We start from the raw sequence: 18,053 nt of genomic DNA on the forward strand, positions 1-18,053 counted from the left end.
TGTTCAAATTTATAGAATTTCATGGCAAGAAAATTAAATATTTTGACCATTATTTTACGAAATCAATTAATCAAAACGTAATCGTGATTTCAATATATACGTTATAGTTTTATATTCACTATCACGATAATGTATATTGTTACTGTTTTAATAATAATTAAGAATGGGTTCAAAATATTTATAATTCATATCTAAGCTTCGTATAGTTTCGAGTCTCGTATTTATTATTTTTTCGGTATAAAAATAAATTAATTTCGAGATCATTACATGCAGGTAATTACTTTCGATGATTGAAAAGTTATCGAAATAATTCGTATCGGTTACCACATTTGTTGGATTTGACTTGCTTTTATTTTTAATTAATATAACTACAAAAACTTTTTCATCATCGCTGTCTCTTAACATGACAACATATACACATGAAAAATATTCAGAAACTTACCGACTGATTTGTAACTGTCGGGTTCCCAAGGTGGCGGTTCCCTGGTGGCCACATCGAATTCGTAGTAGAGCAACGAAAACGTCTCCTTGCACGACAGCGCATATCCAGGGAACAGCGAACAGTCTCTGATGGTAAACTTGACTTCAATATAAATTAGATTGGCCAGTCCACGCTCGATGAAAGGTGTCCACACCCAATTGTTGACGTTTTGCTTGGTGACATCGCACACGACGTACGACCGCCAATTGATGTCCTTCTCGAAGTTTATATAACTCTCTTCGACCCACTAGAAAAAAACGAAACGAAAAAAAAAGTTAAATTATTTAAAAAAAACTCGGAATATTCAAATTGCATGAGGATAAAGAAAATAAATGCATATACGTAGTAGCTTTGTCGATTTCCCTGGGGTACATGTACGTACATACACGCATACATACAAACGTAAATATATATATGCGAACGCGAATATAACAAGGTTCTATTGTCCTGGAAATTTGTCACCACCGTCGACGTCAATTGCAATAGTAAATAAAAACCCCCATTGGGTTAATGATCCGACGACCCTCTGCGAAGAAGAGATGGTGTTGGTGGTGGTGGAGAGTTTTGCGAAAACATTCCGAGCACGAAATCCTCTCCACCTCTTCTCATAAAATTCTCTTTCCCCGCTCTTCCACCGGCCTACACGGATGACTCACGGGGATCCACCTTCAAAGGCTTGCGCAAATAGTATATACGGGGAAAACGCAATGTATTCATATACTTTGCGCACACACAAACAGATACACACAAACACACACGCACTACATACACAAAATATACTCAAACGCAAACGCACACACACATGTAGTGAATCATCCGAAACGTTAGGGTCGTACAGCCAGCGCGTGCGAAATCTCATCAACTCGCTCGCCTACGTCCTTTCCTTCATCTCGTACTATACCGACCCCTATTTCTCTCTTTCTCCCTCCGATCCGGTACACCCGGTGTACGTGTCTATGGCGATTCGTCTTGATCGGATTTCGTCAAGCCCGACCCACCGAAATTGTTGCAAGCCCAAAATTTACATAATGCCTGTAGAGCAGAGAGTAAAGTCAGAGAAAGAGAGAGAGAGAGAGAGAGAGAGAGAGAGAGAGAGAGAGTTACTGCTGGAGAATAAATTACACAAGATCGCGGGATATACGTATAGTAGTTATACGATGACGGTGGCTGAAAGCGGTCAAAATAAACATTGTTACTATGTTTTGGCTTTTATTTAAAGCGATACTACTGCACTCCATGCGCGGTCGGAACATATCGGCTTGCGAAAAAAAAAGAAAAATGTATAAGTCTTTTTCGATGTTGGGTCGGTGCTGTAGATTAATTTTAACTCGTCAAGTAAATATTTTTTTATGTTAATGACTGATTTAATTTTCTTCGGAATATATTATTCTAGCACTACTGGATAATAATACTGAAAACGAATGAAATGGAAAGTATTCAAAGGGTTTTCGATGTTTTTTATGTATGTATACATATAACACAGTCCCTTTGTATAAAGAATTGAGTATAGACACATTTAAATATTTTAACAAGTAATATTTTATAATAATAATGAAAAAAATCATTCAACCAACCAGCTTTTGCGTAATCCCAAAAGGGACGATGACAACGTACACGCACATAGATTTTTGCAGTGACGCGTAAAAATTTGAAAAGGTCAGCAAATATTTTGGAAGAACGATTAACGCAAGAGGTGTGGTGTTCAAAAAGACACGCGATAGATAAAATGACGAATTTCCCCCTACGTGATAAGACTTTATTATTATTTTTTGTACAACAATGGACTCGGGTGATGCATGTCTCTGTGTATATATGTAAGCAGTGTAACTCGGCGGCATCGGCGGTACTAGCGTGCAAGCAGCTATGTACACGATTATACCCTTGGGAGAGGAGAAAGTGAGTTTTCTGGCGTCATTAACACGCCGAAAACCATTTTTCCACCGAGTGCTTAATGAGCCCAGAAATCTTCACATAATTCGGTACGTCATTATGGAGCGGGTCGTGAAGAAAAAATAACTATATACGTGAATAATAATAACAATAATATACATACATACGTATATATACATATTTACACGACGAGAAAGAGAGAGAGATAAATGTAAAAAGAAAGACGAAGAATAAAAATGCAACGGCGACGCTGTTGTATTCATTAGGAAAAAACATGGGGAGAAATACTACGTATACTAATATAATGCATAAACCACCACCACACAACAGATGACCGGCCAAAGAGATGGAAGTCGTTCCTTTTTTTTTTTTTTTAAGACTCATGATAGCATTCGAATAAAAAGTCAAAGTCTGTACTCGCACACACACATACACACATATATATATATATATATATATAACCATAATGTATATTTAATTGCCCACCGCCGTCGCCGCACGCGTTATTAAAGTGCCATTAATGGAGCAAACCAAGACAACACTGAGCAACCTCCTTTTTATAATATGTAAGTATGCGCACCGGCAGCATAAGCATTATAATTTTATTATTATACGTATTATAAATTTATAAATATATATATATATATAAGTACAATTTTTTTTTACCGTAGAAAAGGAATCTGAAGAAATTAACCCAACGGAGCCGCTCGTCAATTTGTAAACGTCATCCGGGATAATTACATTAACAACCGGTAGATTCAATTCTAATGGGAGTTATATGCACGTAATCTGTACGAATAGAAAACGGAGACAACGTAGGGTATTATCGGTGGTCATTCAAATACCTCATCTATGTGTGTGTGTGTGCGCGCATGCTCAGCCACAGGGTAATGGCAGGAGCAAGAAAGCAACGGCTACTTGTCACATTATGCAAATGTTCACGTCAAAAGATTGTGGTCCATTCCACTGCTAGCTGCCACCGGTGTATGGTTTTCAAAAGGTGACGCGGTAAAATGTAATTTATTCCTTTGGACCCAGCGCGTATATATGTCATTGGATTTAAATATATATTACATAAACATATACACGACGACGAATGTGCTCTGCGCGTTGTCGTTTTGCTATTCAATCCCGTTATTCGTATTTCTATTTGATATTTCCTTTTTTTCAACCCCACTTTACCTTATTCCGTGCACGCACAAACACACACCCATGCATATGACCGTCAAATCAAGCTTCTCGGTGCATGAGAAATTCAAAGTTCAAACTATCATGTATAGGTAAGTATAAAACATGCTGACAACCTCATATCTATGTATATATATGCAGCTACATACATATATCTCATTTTTTTACAACGAAAAAAAAATAAAAATAAATAAATATTTATTATAAATGGTAAACGTATATTTATGTACAGAAATCTAAATCTAATCTTTAAATGACCAACAAAAAAGAAAAAATGTACAACTTTTAATGATCGGATCTTCTAATAAATACCTTATTATGAACACATATATTAGGTATGAGTATATGTGAAAAATCGTAGAAAAAATATTCAATATTTTTTATGATTAAAATAATATTTATTATTAAAAATAGAATTGTAAGGTTGTAGATTATTTGAACACGTGTGTCCGACAATGTCGACAATAACAATTTGTCGTGTTATTCATACAGTTGTATATTGACAAACGTGTTGGTTACATAAAAGGCATAGTTCGGGTCAGCAGACGAAACCTTACAACGGCGTCGCTCGTTGTTTGATATATTATATATATATAAAAAATCCAATAGGATAGAATCGTGTCCTTTTTAATGGTAGAACGAATATATTTTGTCGGGTTACTCAAAAAAGAGCATTTTGATGCCATGTCGACTCGGGGAGCGCATTTTCCAGTTCAAAGGATATATAGACATGACGACGACCCTTATTACAACTCGCATAACAATACTATATAATATAGTGTGGTACGCGCGTGAAATTTCCATTTATTGATTTGTTCGTATTGAATAGAATAAAAGGAAATTAATTAAAACCTACCCCATTTTCGATTTAAATTCAAATTCGAGGCATGTTTTATTCACGGGAAAATGAAAACGATTACTGCGACCCTATAATATTGTCCGGGAAAAATTATATTATATAGACGATGGGGTTGGCAATGACATTGACTCACACACAAATAGGTAAGTACTTCTACTACTACTACTACTACTACTACTACTACTACTAATACTACTTTTATCATGATTACTATTTATTCTATGAATTATATTATTATGAATTATAATGGTTTCTGTTATACATCCAATCAAGAAGTCTATGAATGAGCTGGAGGATAAATAGGAAGATATTTTATTAGTGATACGGTGGTAGTGGCACTTTGCGAAAAAGAAAGTTTTCACTAAATTTCTACAGTTTCGTGAATAATGCGATTCTGTAGCGCATTCCGGCTCATTAAGCAAAGGGAAAAAAGCGACGGTCGCGCACACCCCCGCGGGACCAGTTGACTGATAGTGAGCGATACATCTAAAATAATACGAGTAAATAACTCTTTGCTGATGTTTGTAGAAATCCACGGGGTCTACTTTGGGAAAAGGGTGTTTCGCTCATTAGCCGCGGGAAACCAGATACACCGACCAACCGATTGGGCCAGGCAGTGGTGATGGCGGCAGCAGCGGAATGACAATGACAAAAGATTTTAAAAAATAAAATAAAAATAAAAGAACTTTGAACTGTTATTTAGCAAATGTTCTTGACGAGTAAACGAGGGGGATTAACCCCACCGATTGCGAGAAGTTTCCTCGTAGTAAAACACAAGTAAGTTTGCTACTATGGCCAACCCGATTAATTATTGCTCGGAAGTTTGGGCTCTGCTTGTGTTCAATGCCACCACTCTTCCTCCTCATCCACACACTATATACTTAAATTGCGTCACTGTAATCCGAAACTCTGATGCCATGGGTCAGCGAGCTTTCGCCCAATCCTTTTATGTATTTATTTCTTTAATTCCTCCAATCGTTTTCGTTTTTTTTTTTTTTTTGTGTGTTTTGATTTTTACTTTTTATAAATTTATAAAAGTTATCACCGAGTACTAAGCTTAGTGATTTCATTAGGAATTTTAGACCCAAAACTTTGACGTACGCATATTTATTACATTGACGACTGTATTTTTCGTAGTAAAGCATATAAGCGAGCACGGAGATCAACACTATTTTAATATACCAAAACAGTAGAAGATAAGAAACACACAAGTAGAAAATTGAGATTATGTCGGAAACCCTTTATTTATCTTTAGCATAACAATACCACCCATTGTAAAATTAAATTTTATACATTGTGTGTTTAAATAACATCGAGCGTGTCCCTGGCATTGGCATAGTTGTGTTGTACATCAAAAGTTTAGTTATAATCAACCGTACAACAAAAGTTATATCAGAACCCATATATTTACAGACAAAATTAAAAGAGTCCAGAAACCAACTTTTAGTCGTCCAGTCATAATGCAGTCTCATTATAATCATATATATATATATATATATACGGGTTGGTTATATTATTAATATACATAATAAGTTACATTTAATAATTGTTAACAATTTATTTCGTCAACGGTTTTAAACTAACAATCTATCCTGATGGGAAAGAAAATAGGTAATTTGCTTTTTACGCATAAAACCAGTCGTTTACATTCTGCACTACACGTGAAAATACTATGTGTAGTGTAGTGTGTTTAATTTGAGGATTTTGCAATGGAATTCTAATTTTCCGCAACGATGTCAGTCACGCCACCGGCAATATATTTTCAAACTCAAAATCACTTCGGCGGTCGCGAAAATGAATTTTAAACATTGATACGTACGATGGACTGGAATTGTTATACTAGTAGAAAATCTTCACACATATACTACAGTAATAGGATAAAATCGTGTCGCATAGGAGACACGCGTTCACTCGGCAGCGTACATTTACGTTCCTGCTTATACGATTTACATAATAACGTAACCCTTGTCCAAGGGATGTAAAAAATTAATTTTGATACATGTGTGAGTGAACGGATTTATTTATCATGTATTCTTCAATACTCGAAAAGCATTGTGTCTTAGACCAGCGAAATTTCCTTGATTTTTATAACAATATTCTTTGTCCATACTTATATTATAATTCCGTTGTTACATTTTTATTATTATTATCGTCTAGGGGCAGAAACATTTATAAGTCTTAAGACTTGGATTAGATGATATTTTACGCGAAATAAGATCCGTATAATATACACTTTTTCACATGTCATATACGTATATAATGTATGCGCGGAAAGTAAAAATTTATATTTTTTCCTATATTTTTTCTGCTGTGTATACGTTTTCTGTTCATGTTTAATACCACCGTGTTATATCGCATATGGTATATACCTAATATGTGGTTTATGTTATCATGTATCATCGTCGGAAGCGGCCCATCGTTATATTGGTGGTCGGTCGTAAAAGTTGAGACCGATACTGCGAACGTCATAAATATCGTCGCTAGCCATAAAAACTTGGGCGAATTCGATATTATATTATATACGCGTAGAGCTGCGACAGGACAAGGAGAGTAGAGGTTTAATTTCCTTTACATACACACTGCCGACGCGTTATTATTAATGAACTCCCTCGAGGCGTTGTAGAGGGACATTGACTGTAGTGACGATCAAAGGGGAACGCGACGACTCCAATAACACGTACCTTCATATTGTAGTAGTACCGTCGGTCGAAGTACACTTAAATCGTGGATCGTAGACAAAAATAATCCAGTTGCATTAATAATAGATAGGGCATAGTAATTGGGTAATCTCCTGCGTGGAATTATTATTATTGTAATTCAAATTATTATCGTACGGACGCGCGTAATGTGAAACTCCGCACAAACTTGGTCATTGTGTGACACTTAACGATTTTCCGGAAAACTAACAAGTGGCATCGAGCATCGAGAATTTACTCAAGTGACGTGTCGTCTTATCATTTTTTTTTATATAGGTATATGCGTGATATACCTTCGCCGTCGTTTATGTGATGCCCATGGAAAAGTACCTTTGTCACCCATGTCAACGACGACTGCTGACACGAACAGGCTCGTTAATTTTGGATTTGCGTGCGCGTACACAATTTACTCTCTTTTTCCTTCCCCTACCATCACGCCACACGCTTTAGGACACTCTAATTATCGCACATAAGTTAAACGTCTATTAGCATACAATAATAAATCCACTGTTGAATTAATAATTGTACAATTTCGTTGAATAAATTTGTAAATTGCACAACTCGTCAAAAAAAACTGCACATGTATATAAAATATACAATACAGGTAATAAAAAAATCGACTTAAAAATTATCATATAATATGGTAGTGTTACATTTAAAAAAAAATTCGTTACATGCCCGTCATAACATATAGTATGTATTATACTACAAATCGATTGTACGAAAACGCCAACACAACACTTAGGTCGATAATAGTATTTAATGAACGTTCGCGCGATTACAAATTACAAATTATCTGTTTAGTGGTTGCATTATAGTAATAATACACATCGATTACCACGCGGAACCAAAAATGATCTTTCAAGAAACAAAATAAAATATTGTATATCATATACGGAGAGAGAGAGAGAGAGAGAGAGAGAGAGAGAATAAAATGGTGGTTTACTGAGTTGAAAATCGTATTATAGTATGTAATAAGTTACATCGTACAACACTGAATTTAATTCAAACCGGAAAACTACTATATAATATTACTCGGGCGATTAAGCAGAGCTCGACGATGATTTGTGAAACGCTATTATGAGGTAGGTGTAAAAATATAATTTACCATCATCGTTTCAAGAAAACATTGTGTTGCCGGTTATTTATTTTTTCATTACATTAGTGCGCGTGTACTGTATAGGTGTATATAATACGTACACACGAGATGTAACGAAAATAAAATTATGAAATAAATAACAAACGAGGAAAACGAACACATTTTATGAGGAAGGAAATAATTTGGACGACGCTCCGGTTGACCCGTCGTCAACAACGACGGTGCATAACGCAACATAATTATTTACACGCGTGCATATACTCGTATACGAAAATATATACACCGTACACGTAGTGACACGACCGAATCTTTCGGCGACCGGTGAGCTATTGTGTTCGCCAATTGTTCAAAAAGATATTTTAGTCGTTATTTTGTGGGTGCAGATGAGACCGCAGAGTCATTATAATAATCTGGTGGTGGTCATTTCTTCTTTTTTTCACCCGGCGCATGTTATTACCGTCGTCATTGTTGTGTCATCGTCTATCTTTCTTTTTTATTTCACTCGTCTCCCTCTCACCCCTCTCCCCTAGCCCTCACGGCACACCACAGCATTATATGTAGGTACGACGAAGCGTGTACATGTGCGTGTACTACTTCGGTACCTAATATGGCCCCCTTGATATAATAATAATGATAAAAATAATAGTTGACTGTAGCGGCAGCCCGCAACGTAGACAGACGCTGAGGTGTGGCCCGTGAACCCGCCGAAACGTTTTTCAATGAAAAAGTCACACTTCACCGCCCCTGAACTTCCGCGTGGAAAAAATTTAATAAAATTAAACAGATAACACTTTACCGCTTTCGACAAGCGATGAGATCGCAATCCAAGGAAAAAGTGATGGACATATGTTAATATACCTAATACAATATAATTATCTCCGTCACATATTATAGAATTGATGTAATTGTTGGTAAATCTTTTTCACGGTTCTTCTTTTGGATTCTCAACAACGTACGCGCTATGATATAATTCTAAATATGTTTCGCCCCCAAGAAGACTATATAGGACGACGATTTCCACCGTACCGTGAAATGATTCAGAAAACCGCAATTCTTCTTTGTCTGCTGCCGTAGCGGCGCAACGTGCGGCTGTGGCTACGATGCATATACACTATCTCGGATTATTATTATTATTCGCCATCAACCGTAAATAAAAACCCCATGGATCGATATAAAAACTATTTCAATCAAATAACCACCTCAGCACTAATAACCGGAAACGTCCGAGGAGGTAATGTCATAGTTTTCTTTAAACTTTTACCCGTTATTGTTGCTATGCATACATATAAATATATGTATGTATGTACGCAGTATATGATATACCCATCTAAAATAACGACGATTTTTTGTTTATCGATATCTTATAATGATATCTACCAGTGACGATTTCATAGAAAAAATATTTATAATTTAAAAATGATATTGGAAAATAAATGTATAAGTGGTGTAGTGTCGAGTGTCGACAGCACAACACAAAAGGGGATAAAATTATTATTCTGATCCTTTCCACTATTCCCATTTAGTATAATCACCTTAAAATTTAACATATAAATGAACGAATTATCATATTGTCTGTATTGACAATGACCATTCTATTGTCAATCAACTTTACGTTGATAATGATGACCATAATCGCGAACTCGTAAATTATACACAATACAATAATAACTGTTATCGCACGCACAATAATTCCAAATTAACTGATATCTAAAAAGTAAATCATTTATAATTGTAATTATGTTAAAACAATTATAATATCTATTACGAATACTGGTCATATCATATCATATCACTGATAAATACTGAATTTGTTTACTTATATACAATATATTTGTTTCGATAAAATTTAAGTAATTATGAGCACTAATAATGTCACAAATAGTTTGAATAAAAATGTGATCACAAAGTTGGCACATACTACCTTATATTATTATGATATGTAAAATATCCAGATTATTTCGAAATTCTATTCAAATTTGTATTCGAAAATAAACTCCTAAATTTGAATAAACTTTTATACTCCTTATTGAAGATTGCGATAACAGTACAACTTTACATCTCAGTTCTTAATATCCTAGAAAATCAGAGGAACGCTGTAGATGGAGAAAAAAAAGAAAAAAAGAAGAAAAGAATAAGATGTCCGAATGTGCGATTTGTGTCTTGGGTGTGACCTGAACTTGTAATAGTAATAATTCACCGGATAATGTTATGTACGAGTACATGTAAATTCGAAACGAGACTACGATGTTATTCTTTTCTCTCTTCCCGTTATGCCATCATCAGCAACCCCTTCACCTGTGCACACCCACTGCCAATGTTCAGTATATTTATACACATTTTATTATTTTTTCTTTCGTACACCAAGACACATACACACATACACATGCACGAGCAAAAACGCACCAGATATACATTGCAGTGGCCGTGGTGACAATATCGAATGCGCAGGATATAAAAGGCGCATATAAATACCGTCGTCATCATGTGTATAATGAATAATATAAAAAAAAAAAAACACCATAGTCGTGTATGCTAATTCCCTAGGCCACGAACATTATTTCCGTTTTGCCGACAAGACCACGGAATGTCAGACCCGATTTAATTGACCTTTTCTGAAGCAAGCGGCGTGGCAGTGTCGATCCAATCAATTTTTAAAATGCCACGCGTATAATCCACCTTATTATTTTCTCATCTCCTGTTTCTTCTATTTTTTATTTTTTTTCCCTGCTTAAACGTACGTGTGCAAGTATAATGTTTTATCTTGACCGCCACAGTAGTGGCGGTTTCTCACGGTTCAGATAAATCTACGAAACAATATTTGTAGCATATAATAATCTCATCATAAAAGTGATGACTAATCTTTCTTGCAACAACAACGGCTTAAAAACTCATATCAGCACAGGCTCACAACGAAAAATATGGTTTTATCTCAATTTCACAGTTTTACATTAATTCGAACCTGAGATAATATTTCTTTATGACATTTAATAACACTATCAAATATGAAAATCATTTTTTTTTTTTTTTTTTTAAATTAAAAATAAAACTAAACTGTAACAACGATTTGCGTGAAAATTATTATCGATCCGAGTACACCATTCAAAATTATTTCGGAATTCCATTAATTTATTTAAAAAGATGATACTCACAATAATTAATGTTGTTTTTGATTATAATATACATAGTATAGAAGATTATGTGTTTAGATTTATACTTATTTATTAAATTCTAAAAATTAGAATATACTCATAACAATAAAAATTATCAATTCGATAAAAAAGAGTTGACCATTCTTAAATCAAATGCAGTGTGAAGATGAGAGTTTCAAATTTTAATAAATTAATTAAGTTTATACTACATGCATAAAAAATATTTATGCAAAATTTATCATAGATTACATTTTTTTAAAAATGTTCAAATTATTCATATCAGAATTATATAGCCAATATTTTGTTATAGTAAATGTTAAATAAACTTTTACAAACAACATAAATAATTATATATTTAATAACATATTATTTTTCAATGTTTGAAATAAAGAAATTGCTTATGCTATTGAGGTGTATGATTGTGAAAACAAAGATTATACTTATAATAATAATATGTTAACTTATTTTTCTTTTAAAAAAACAATCTTTTATTGAAATATTAACATTTATAAAAATAAACGAAAAAAATTATTTAGCAAAATCATTTAAAAATAACCTATACTTATTAGAAAAAATGAAACACCTTTCAGTTTTTTTCTTGCCCTCGAAAATGCTTGAATAAATAAAAAACGAAATTTCTCAGTAAAATAATAAGTTGTGATAAAATATTTGTTGGTCTTTTCTAACTAAAAAAGTGTTAAGGAAAATTTTAACAAATAAAAATCACTGTACTCAAATAACTAAATACGAAATAGCTATAAAATATAAAGTACCTCAGTATAATAATTATTAATATAATAGTAAAAATAAATGTTCACGCATATTATTGTAAGAACAAACCTAAAATAAAATTAACCATGTAATCTTTTAAAATGTTTAAAATAGTTCATAATATTTATACAAGACTTAATAACTTACAATTTTTTAAATTGTTTGTAATCCGTTTATATTATTAGAATTTTATTAATAATAATACCATTAAGTTAAATGTCATATTCATAATTAAAAACGATACGTTATACGCCGTAATAAAATAATTAATTTTGGGTTAATAACATAAATATATATATATATATACATAATAACATAAAAATTCAGTATAATTTTTGATTTTGTATGATACTAATGGTTTTAGATCACAATCCAATATCATTATGTATTTAGTTTTTCTAAAGTGATTTGCATTATGAATCGAATAAAAATATAATTTAATGTTTACTATATAATAAATGTTATTATTTTTATGTAAATTATATAGAAACACATAACATGTGGAATTTTTTTTTTTATTTTCAATAATTTAGGAAGACTGACTCGTACGGGTGACCATATGAATCCTTTATTGTTATCATATAGTAACAATAAACCATAATACATATACAAACAATAGATTGATAAGATAATTAACTGCCCGTATTTTGTCAATAAAAATAAAAGAAATGTAAAATTAATTATAAATTAAAAGCAACGATATGATTGCTATCCATGATAAAAATTACAATGAAGATCACACCCATAAAATTATAGTTAATTGTTTTATAACCGAGTATGAATATAAAATTTATTATGACAATAATATTATTAAAAAGTATCAAATCGTTTAAATAAAAAACAGTTTATATCTCTTTGCTTTGACTGACCCATTTCCGATGAACTATATTGTGTGTAATTTTATTTATTATGCGTATTTTTATTTGAATAATATTAGATTATTTATATAGTCGGAAGTACATATTATATGATTATGAACTTATGTGTAAACCACAATGCTTAACGAACTTTGATATTATCGGGGTAATCAAGGAAACGCATGGGAAGTTTTATATTTTGATAACAGAATACCTTCGCAATGAAAAAGCCATGAGAAGAGGGGAACGGACGTGGGCAACTTTAATAGTTCTCAGTGGGAAAACAATAAATTTAACGATTGCTTGTTCAAAATTAATGGACAATCACGAACGTTAAACGGTTTTATTTCTGAAATACGACCATTTAATAAATGTCGGACGGACCTCATAAAGCAGAGAGTTAAAAAACGTATAAAATAGAATTAATAAAAAAAAAACAATGTACCTATTTAAAAATACTTTTTACCGTGAAAAAAACATATCATTAAAAAGATTAACAGAACAAACAATTCATTTTTAGCAAACATGATTACACCATAATATAAAGGACCCGATCCCTTTCAAATTATATGTACCTTTCAACATGATTAAGGTTTATACGTATTACGATTACTTATGGAAAACTGTCAAACCCTTTACATCTCATGCGAATATGTTTCTGCGGATTAAAAATTACATAAAATACAAACATTTTCATTAATATCCACGAAAACGTTACAATATACCATATCATTTATCAATCATATTTTTTGCTATACATTTCTTATCTATTTACAATTATAAATTTAAAATCACCGAAACTGGTTTAAATAGAAGGCCATTGAAAATTATGATGATAAAATAAATATGAAATTCATAAATGACGTGAGTGGGTAAATATTGCAAATGGAAAAAAATTATTTAAAAATATGTAATAGAAACCACATGTTTTCTTAAACTACGACATCTATGTTGATCGGTCATAGTTTTACAACATCAGATCACCCTGAACTCTTCACTTCGAGGACGAAAACGTGAATTATTTTTAGCAATTCACGAATTAACAGTACACTATAGTACATTATAGTAGGCATGCAGTTGTAAACGGTGACGTAGCCAGGTAAACATTTATTTATTTATTTATGTATAGGAGGAGGGGAGGTTAAATTTTCAATCCTCTCCTACATAAGTACCAATTTCATAATTTTAATAAATCGATTAAATATAAGTTAAAATTAAAGTGCGTTATTATCTAGTTTCTTGAAATTGTGAAAATTGTTTAATAATAACATAACATAATATTATACCCATGCCTTAAAACGGGTGGTCCTCTTTCGGTAAAAATGAACTTTCCCTTTTCGGCCAGATCAGTTTTCTTTCAAAATTTAAATTTAAATTTGTATTTATTAAAATATTTTTACTTTACAATAAAGGGAAAAAATGAAAAATTAATAATGACATCTGAAATAAGACAATGGATTAGACACACTTATGGGTTATTATAATGGATAATAATTGGATTATGATATATTAGAATATTTAGTAAATTATTTTATATCGGACTGTTCTGATGAGGAAAGATTGAAAAAATACTGTGACTGTTTGACTTGAAATTTCATAAATTAATAGAGCTTATTTCTACCTTCTTAACTGTTATCAAATTAAACCAATATTCATATTTAAAATAATTGCGACATTTTCGTTGTAAAAAACTGATATCATATGAAACATTAATTAGCATGAAGAATAAAAGTAATACAATTTTAATAAGTGTCATAAATATATTCGGTCATTATATGTGTTTCCATACCAATACGACTAGCTGAATTTATTATTTATTTTTGTAGAAATATTTTCAGAGAAGTATCCTCTCCACAGAAATAAATCCAAGATCTGCCCTCTGGACATATGTGAATTATCACAAATGCATTATAAACGGTGTACAACATTTAGTGAACGTGTGATGCATAAACATATATAATAAATTATAGTTGATGACTGCAGTCATCGGTGCATTATATTACTTATTATTCCTATGTATAATTTAAAATTTTATATAACGACTGTCACCAGAGGTGACTTTATATTCATAAATGGTATATATATGTATACACGCGTATTGTAATTGACATTAGAATAAAATGCACATCGGCGTTGACGGGCGTAATTGACGGTTATGTTAATATGCGCGTGAACGTAGAAAGAAATTTACTACGCTTGTTTCGTACAAATACACGCGCGGCCGTACACACATTATTGTTAATCGAAGTAATAATTCGTTATTTACACACCACACCGAACAAATTGTGTACGCGACGATGTAAAATAAAACGTATTACAATAAACATACACACACACACATACAAGCATTGTAATAATAATCATAGCACGTGTCGAAAATTTAAAAATCAAAATCTCCAACAACGTCAACGCGTACGCACGAGAGTATTTTATTAATATTAATATTATTATAGCGCGTGTTCCTTGTGCGCGACAACGGCGACGAGAGCGACGATAATGGATACGACAATTGCGCGAGATTCATTTTTACAAACACGCGTACAACTTAAATAAATATACTATACCATTGTAATATGTATGGTAAAAGGATCTGCAGCAGAATTTCGTGAACAAAGCACGATTTTCTTCTTGAAGTGATGAAAGGGTGACGCGTGCATGTGCTTCCAGGGAACACGAATATGCGTTGAACACGAGTGCACATACATGGACTAATATTTTCGATTTTTCGTACAACGCACTATACATTTTAATTAAATGCTTGTAAGTGAGTAGTTAGTGTTTACCAAAGGAAGAAAGACTAGGCAAACGGCTGAAAAGCTATTTTCTTTATAAACTGATTTTATGTTATTTGTATAAATACAACGTAAGTAATAGTTTTTTGGTTCAATAAATATATATTTTTTAAACATATTTTTTGAACTCATTAAAGACTTCATGTTTTATTAAGTTTATTTATAAAAAATATACGATCAATATTATAACCCGTGAAACGCTTAACAGACTTCTATGTTGTATTTTTCAATAACACGAGTATTTCGAAAAAGATAAAAATATTTACTACACACTTTCAAATTTCATCGTGTACACACTTCACTTTTTATACCACTAAGTTATACACAAGTTTATACAAAGTGTTTTGCAGTACATACCATTTTAGATCCTAGTATATGTATATTGTCTCTCAGGCTCGACAACGAAAGCTGCACAAGAAGATGGTGTGCGGCGATTTCGCGAGGGGCCCCTAGATGACAATATACATACATATAAGGCATGGAACTACACGGGGACGATTCTCTGTGCACGTAATAAGTATTTATACGTTGGGGGTACTTTGTACACATGGCACACGAGGGAATTCCGAGCACGTTTACTTATATCGTCGTCGTAGTCGAAGAGAGAGAGTGAGAGAGACAGAGAGCATGCAGAAGACCACGTTTTTAATTGGACTTAGCCATCACGCCCACTTTTACACAGCCTTCGGCAACGACACCACACACGAGCGCTTATTTATACGACGCGTGTCCGAAAATAAAAAAAAATCCTACGGCTTCCTGTCCATCAAACGCGTACATAATACACATAATACAACAAACGCATACGGCTCGCAGCAGACGCGCGCAGGTCTATCGCGCGCCATTTTACCGATCGGATTACCCTCTCGATCTATTTTATTCCCTTTAACCCTTCCACGACTCGACCGACATCTCTCTCGGACAGCCGATATGCACAGTTGTAAAAAATCGTTACCTCCTTCAAGAAAATCCGATACCCTCTCTGCGAGTACCTATACGTAAATATATATACATATATTTTTACACGTAATACTGCTGCAGCATGCATACACGCACTGAGTATAAATATATATATATTATATTATACACAAGATAAATTACACATTGGCGTAGGGTGGAGTGTACACGGGGACTAGTTGGGGCGGGTCCCTGTTACGCGTATAACATAATAAAGGTGTATGTACAAAAAACGCATAGGTCGCGCAATGCGATATAATTTGCGGTGTTTGTGGAGTGCAACGGGAGAAAACTGGTGAGTACGAAAAAAAAATAGGGAAATTGTTGCACGTTTTAGTACACAGGAGGGGGCGAAATATGAAATAATAACATAATTCGATTTCATGTGCATGCAAACCGCGGGGAGAAGGCCGACACGACGGCGAGTACATAGTGGGACATCAAGTGGACCTGACGGACCGAAATCGAAGTCGTTTCCGTTCCGTACACATGGCAGGCACGAAAAAACCAGTACACAAAGAAAAACGGCGCTGGCTGTGGGAATCGTATTACAATAATATTAAAAGTTTCAGAATCAAGCGTTAAGAGACATTATAACCACGTCATCGTCATATTTTATTGAAACAAAAATCGATATTTATCCAAGAACATAAATCTGTGTGTGCACGTTAGCAATGCTATACGGATATGGACTAATCAAGACGACAATCGGACTACGTCCCATCATACGCATGATATTGTTTAAATACATCACTGAATTTGTCGCTCACGATCGTTTAGTCTCGTATCCGTGATGTAAACGGAGTAACGACTACATAATACAAGCACTATGTACGACGTATTGAAACGTAAAACTTGTTTCCGACAAAGTTTCTAAAACCCTTTTTACAAGTTTGTGAGAGGGGTCGTCAACGACGGCTCTACTGCTCTACACGTATTTAAACATCCGAAAATATGGCAAGGAAAATGTGTTTCGAAACCAATTGACAGGATATATCAGCGTCGGCGGCGTGAACATCAATACAGGTGTTGCTTGCGAGACGGGAAATAAACGTTAATTAATTTCTTTTCTCCCAGAAATATGTCACTTTTGACAGGTAGTCGACCTCGTTTTATTGTGAATTCTTGTGCCTTGAGGGACGTTAAAAATTTAACTGTATTCTAATTAACACTACTTTTGTACACGGATAACAATTCTAAATGTTGCTTAAATAAATTATGTTTTCACATAAACTTAGTAAAGATTTTCAACAAACAAATACAGAATAATAATTGAATAATTAAAAGAACAGGTTCTATGTCCAAATAATACTT

The 18,053-nt window shown here is 33.3% G+C and overlaps 1 protein-coding gene across 8 annotated transcripts in view; it reads right to left on the reverse strand.

The window, feature by feature from the left end:
- LOC112693333 (ephrin type-B receptor 1-B) overlaps positions 1-18,053 on the reverse strand; it is a 114,320-nt gene that overhangs the window by 20,834 nt on the left and 75,433 nt on the right. For all 8 annotated transcript variants that reach the window (XM_025568333.1, XM_025568330.1, XM_025568331.1 and 5 more), the window contains exon 4: positions 443-728. In XM_025568333.1, coding sequence (XP_025424118.1) covers positions 443-728 — 286 coding nt within the window. The remainder of the gene's footprint in view (positions 1-442; positions 729-18,053) is intronic.

Source organism: Sipha flava, unplaced genomic scaffold, assembly GCF_003268045.1.
Source record: "Sipha flava isolate LNK unplaced genomic scaffold, YSA_version1 85_pilon_pilon, whole genome shotgun sequence".
Lineage (NCBI taxonomy): Eukaryota > Metazoa > Arthropoda > Insecta > Hemiptera > Aphididae > Sipha > Sipha flava.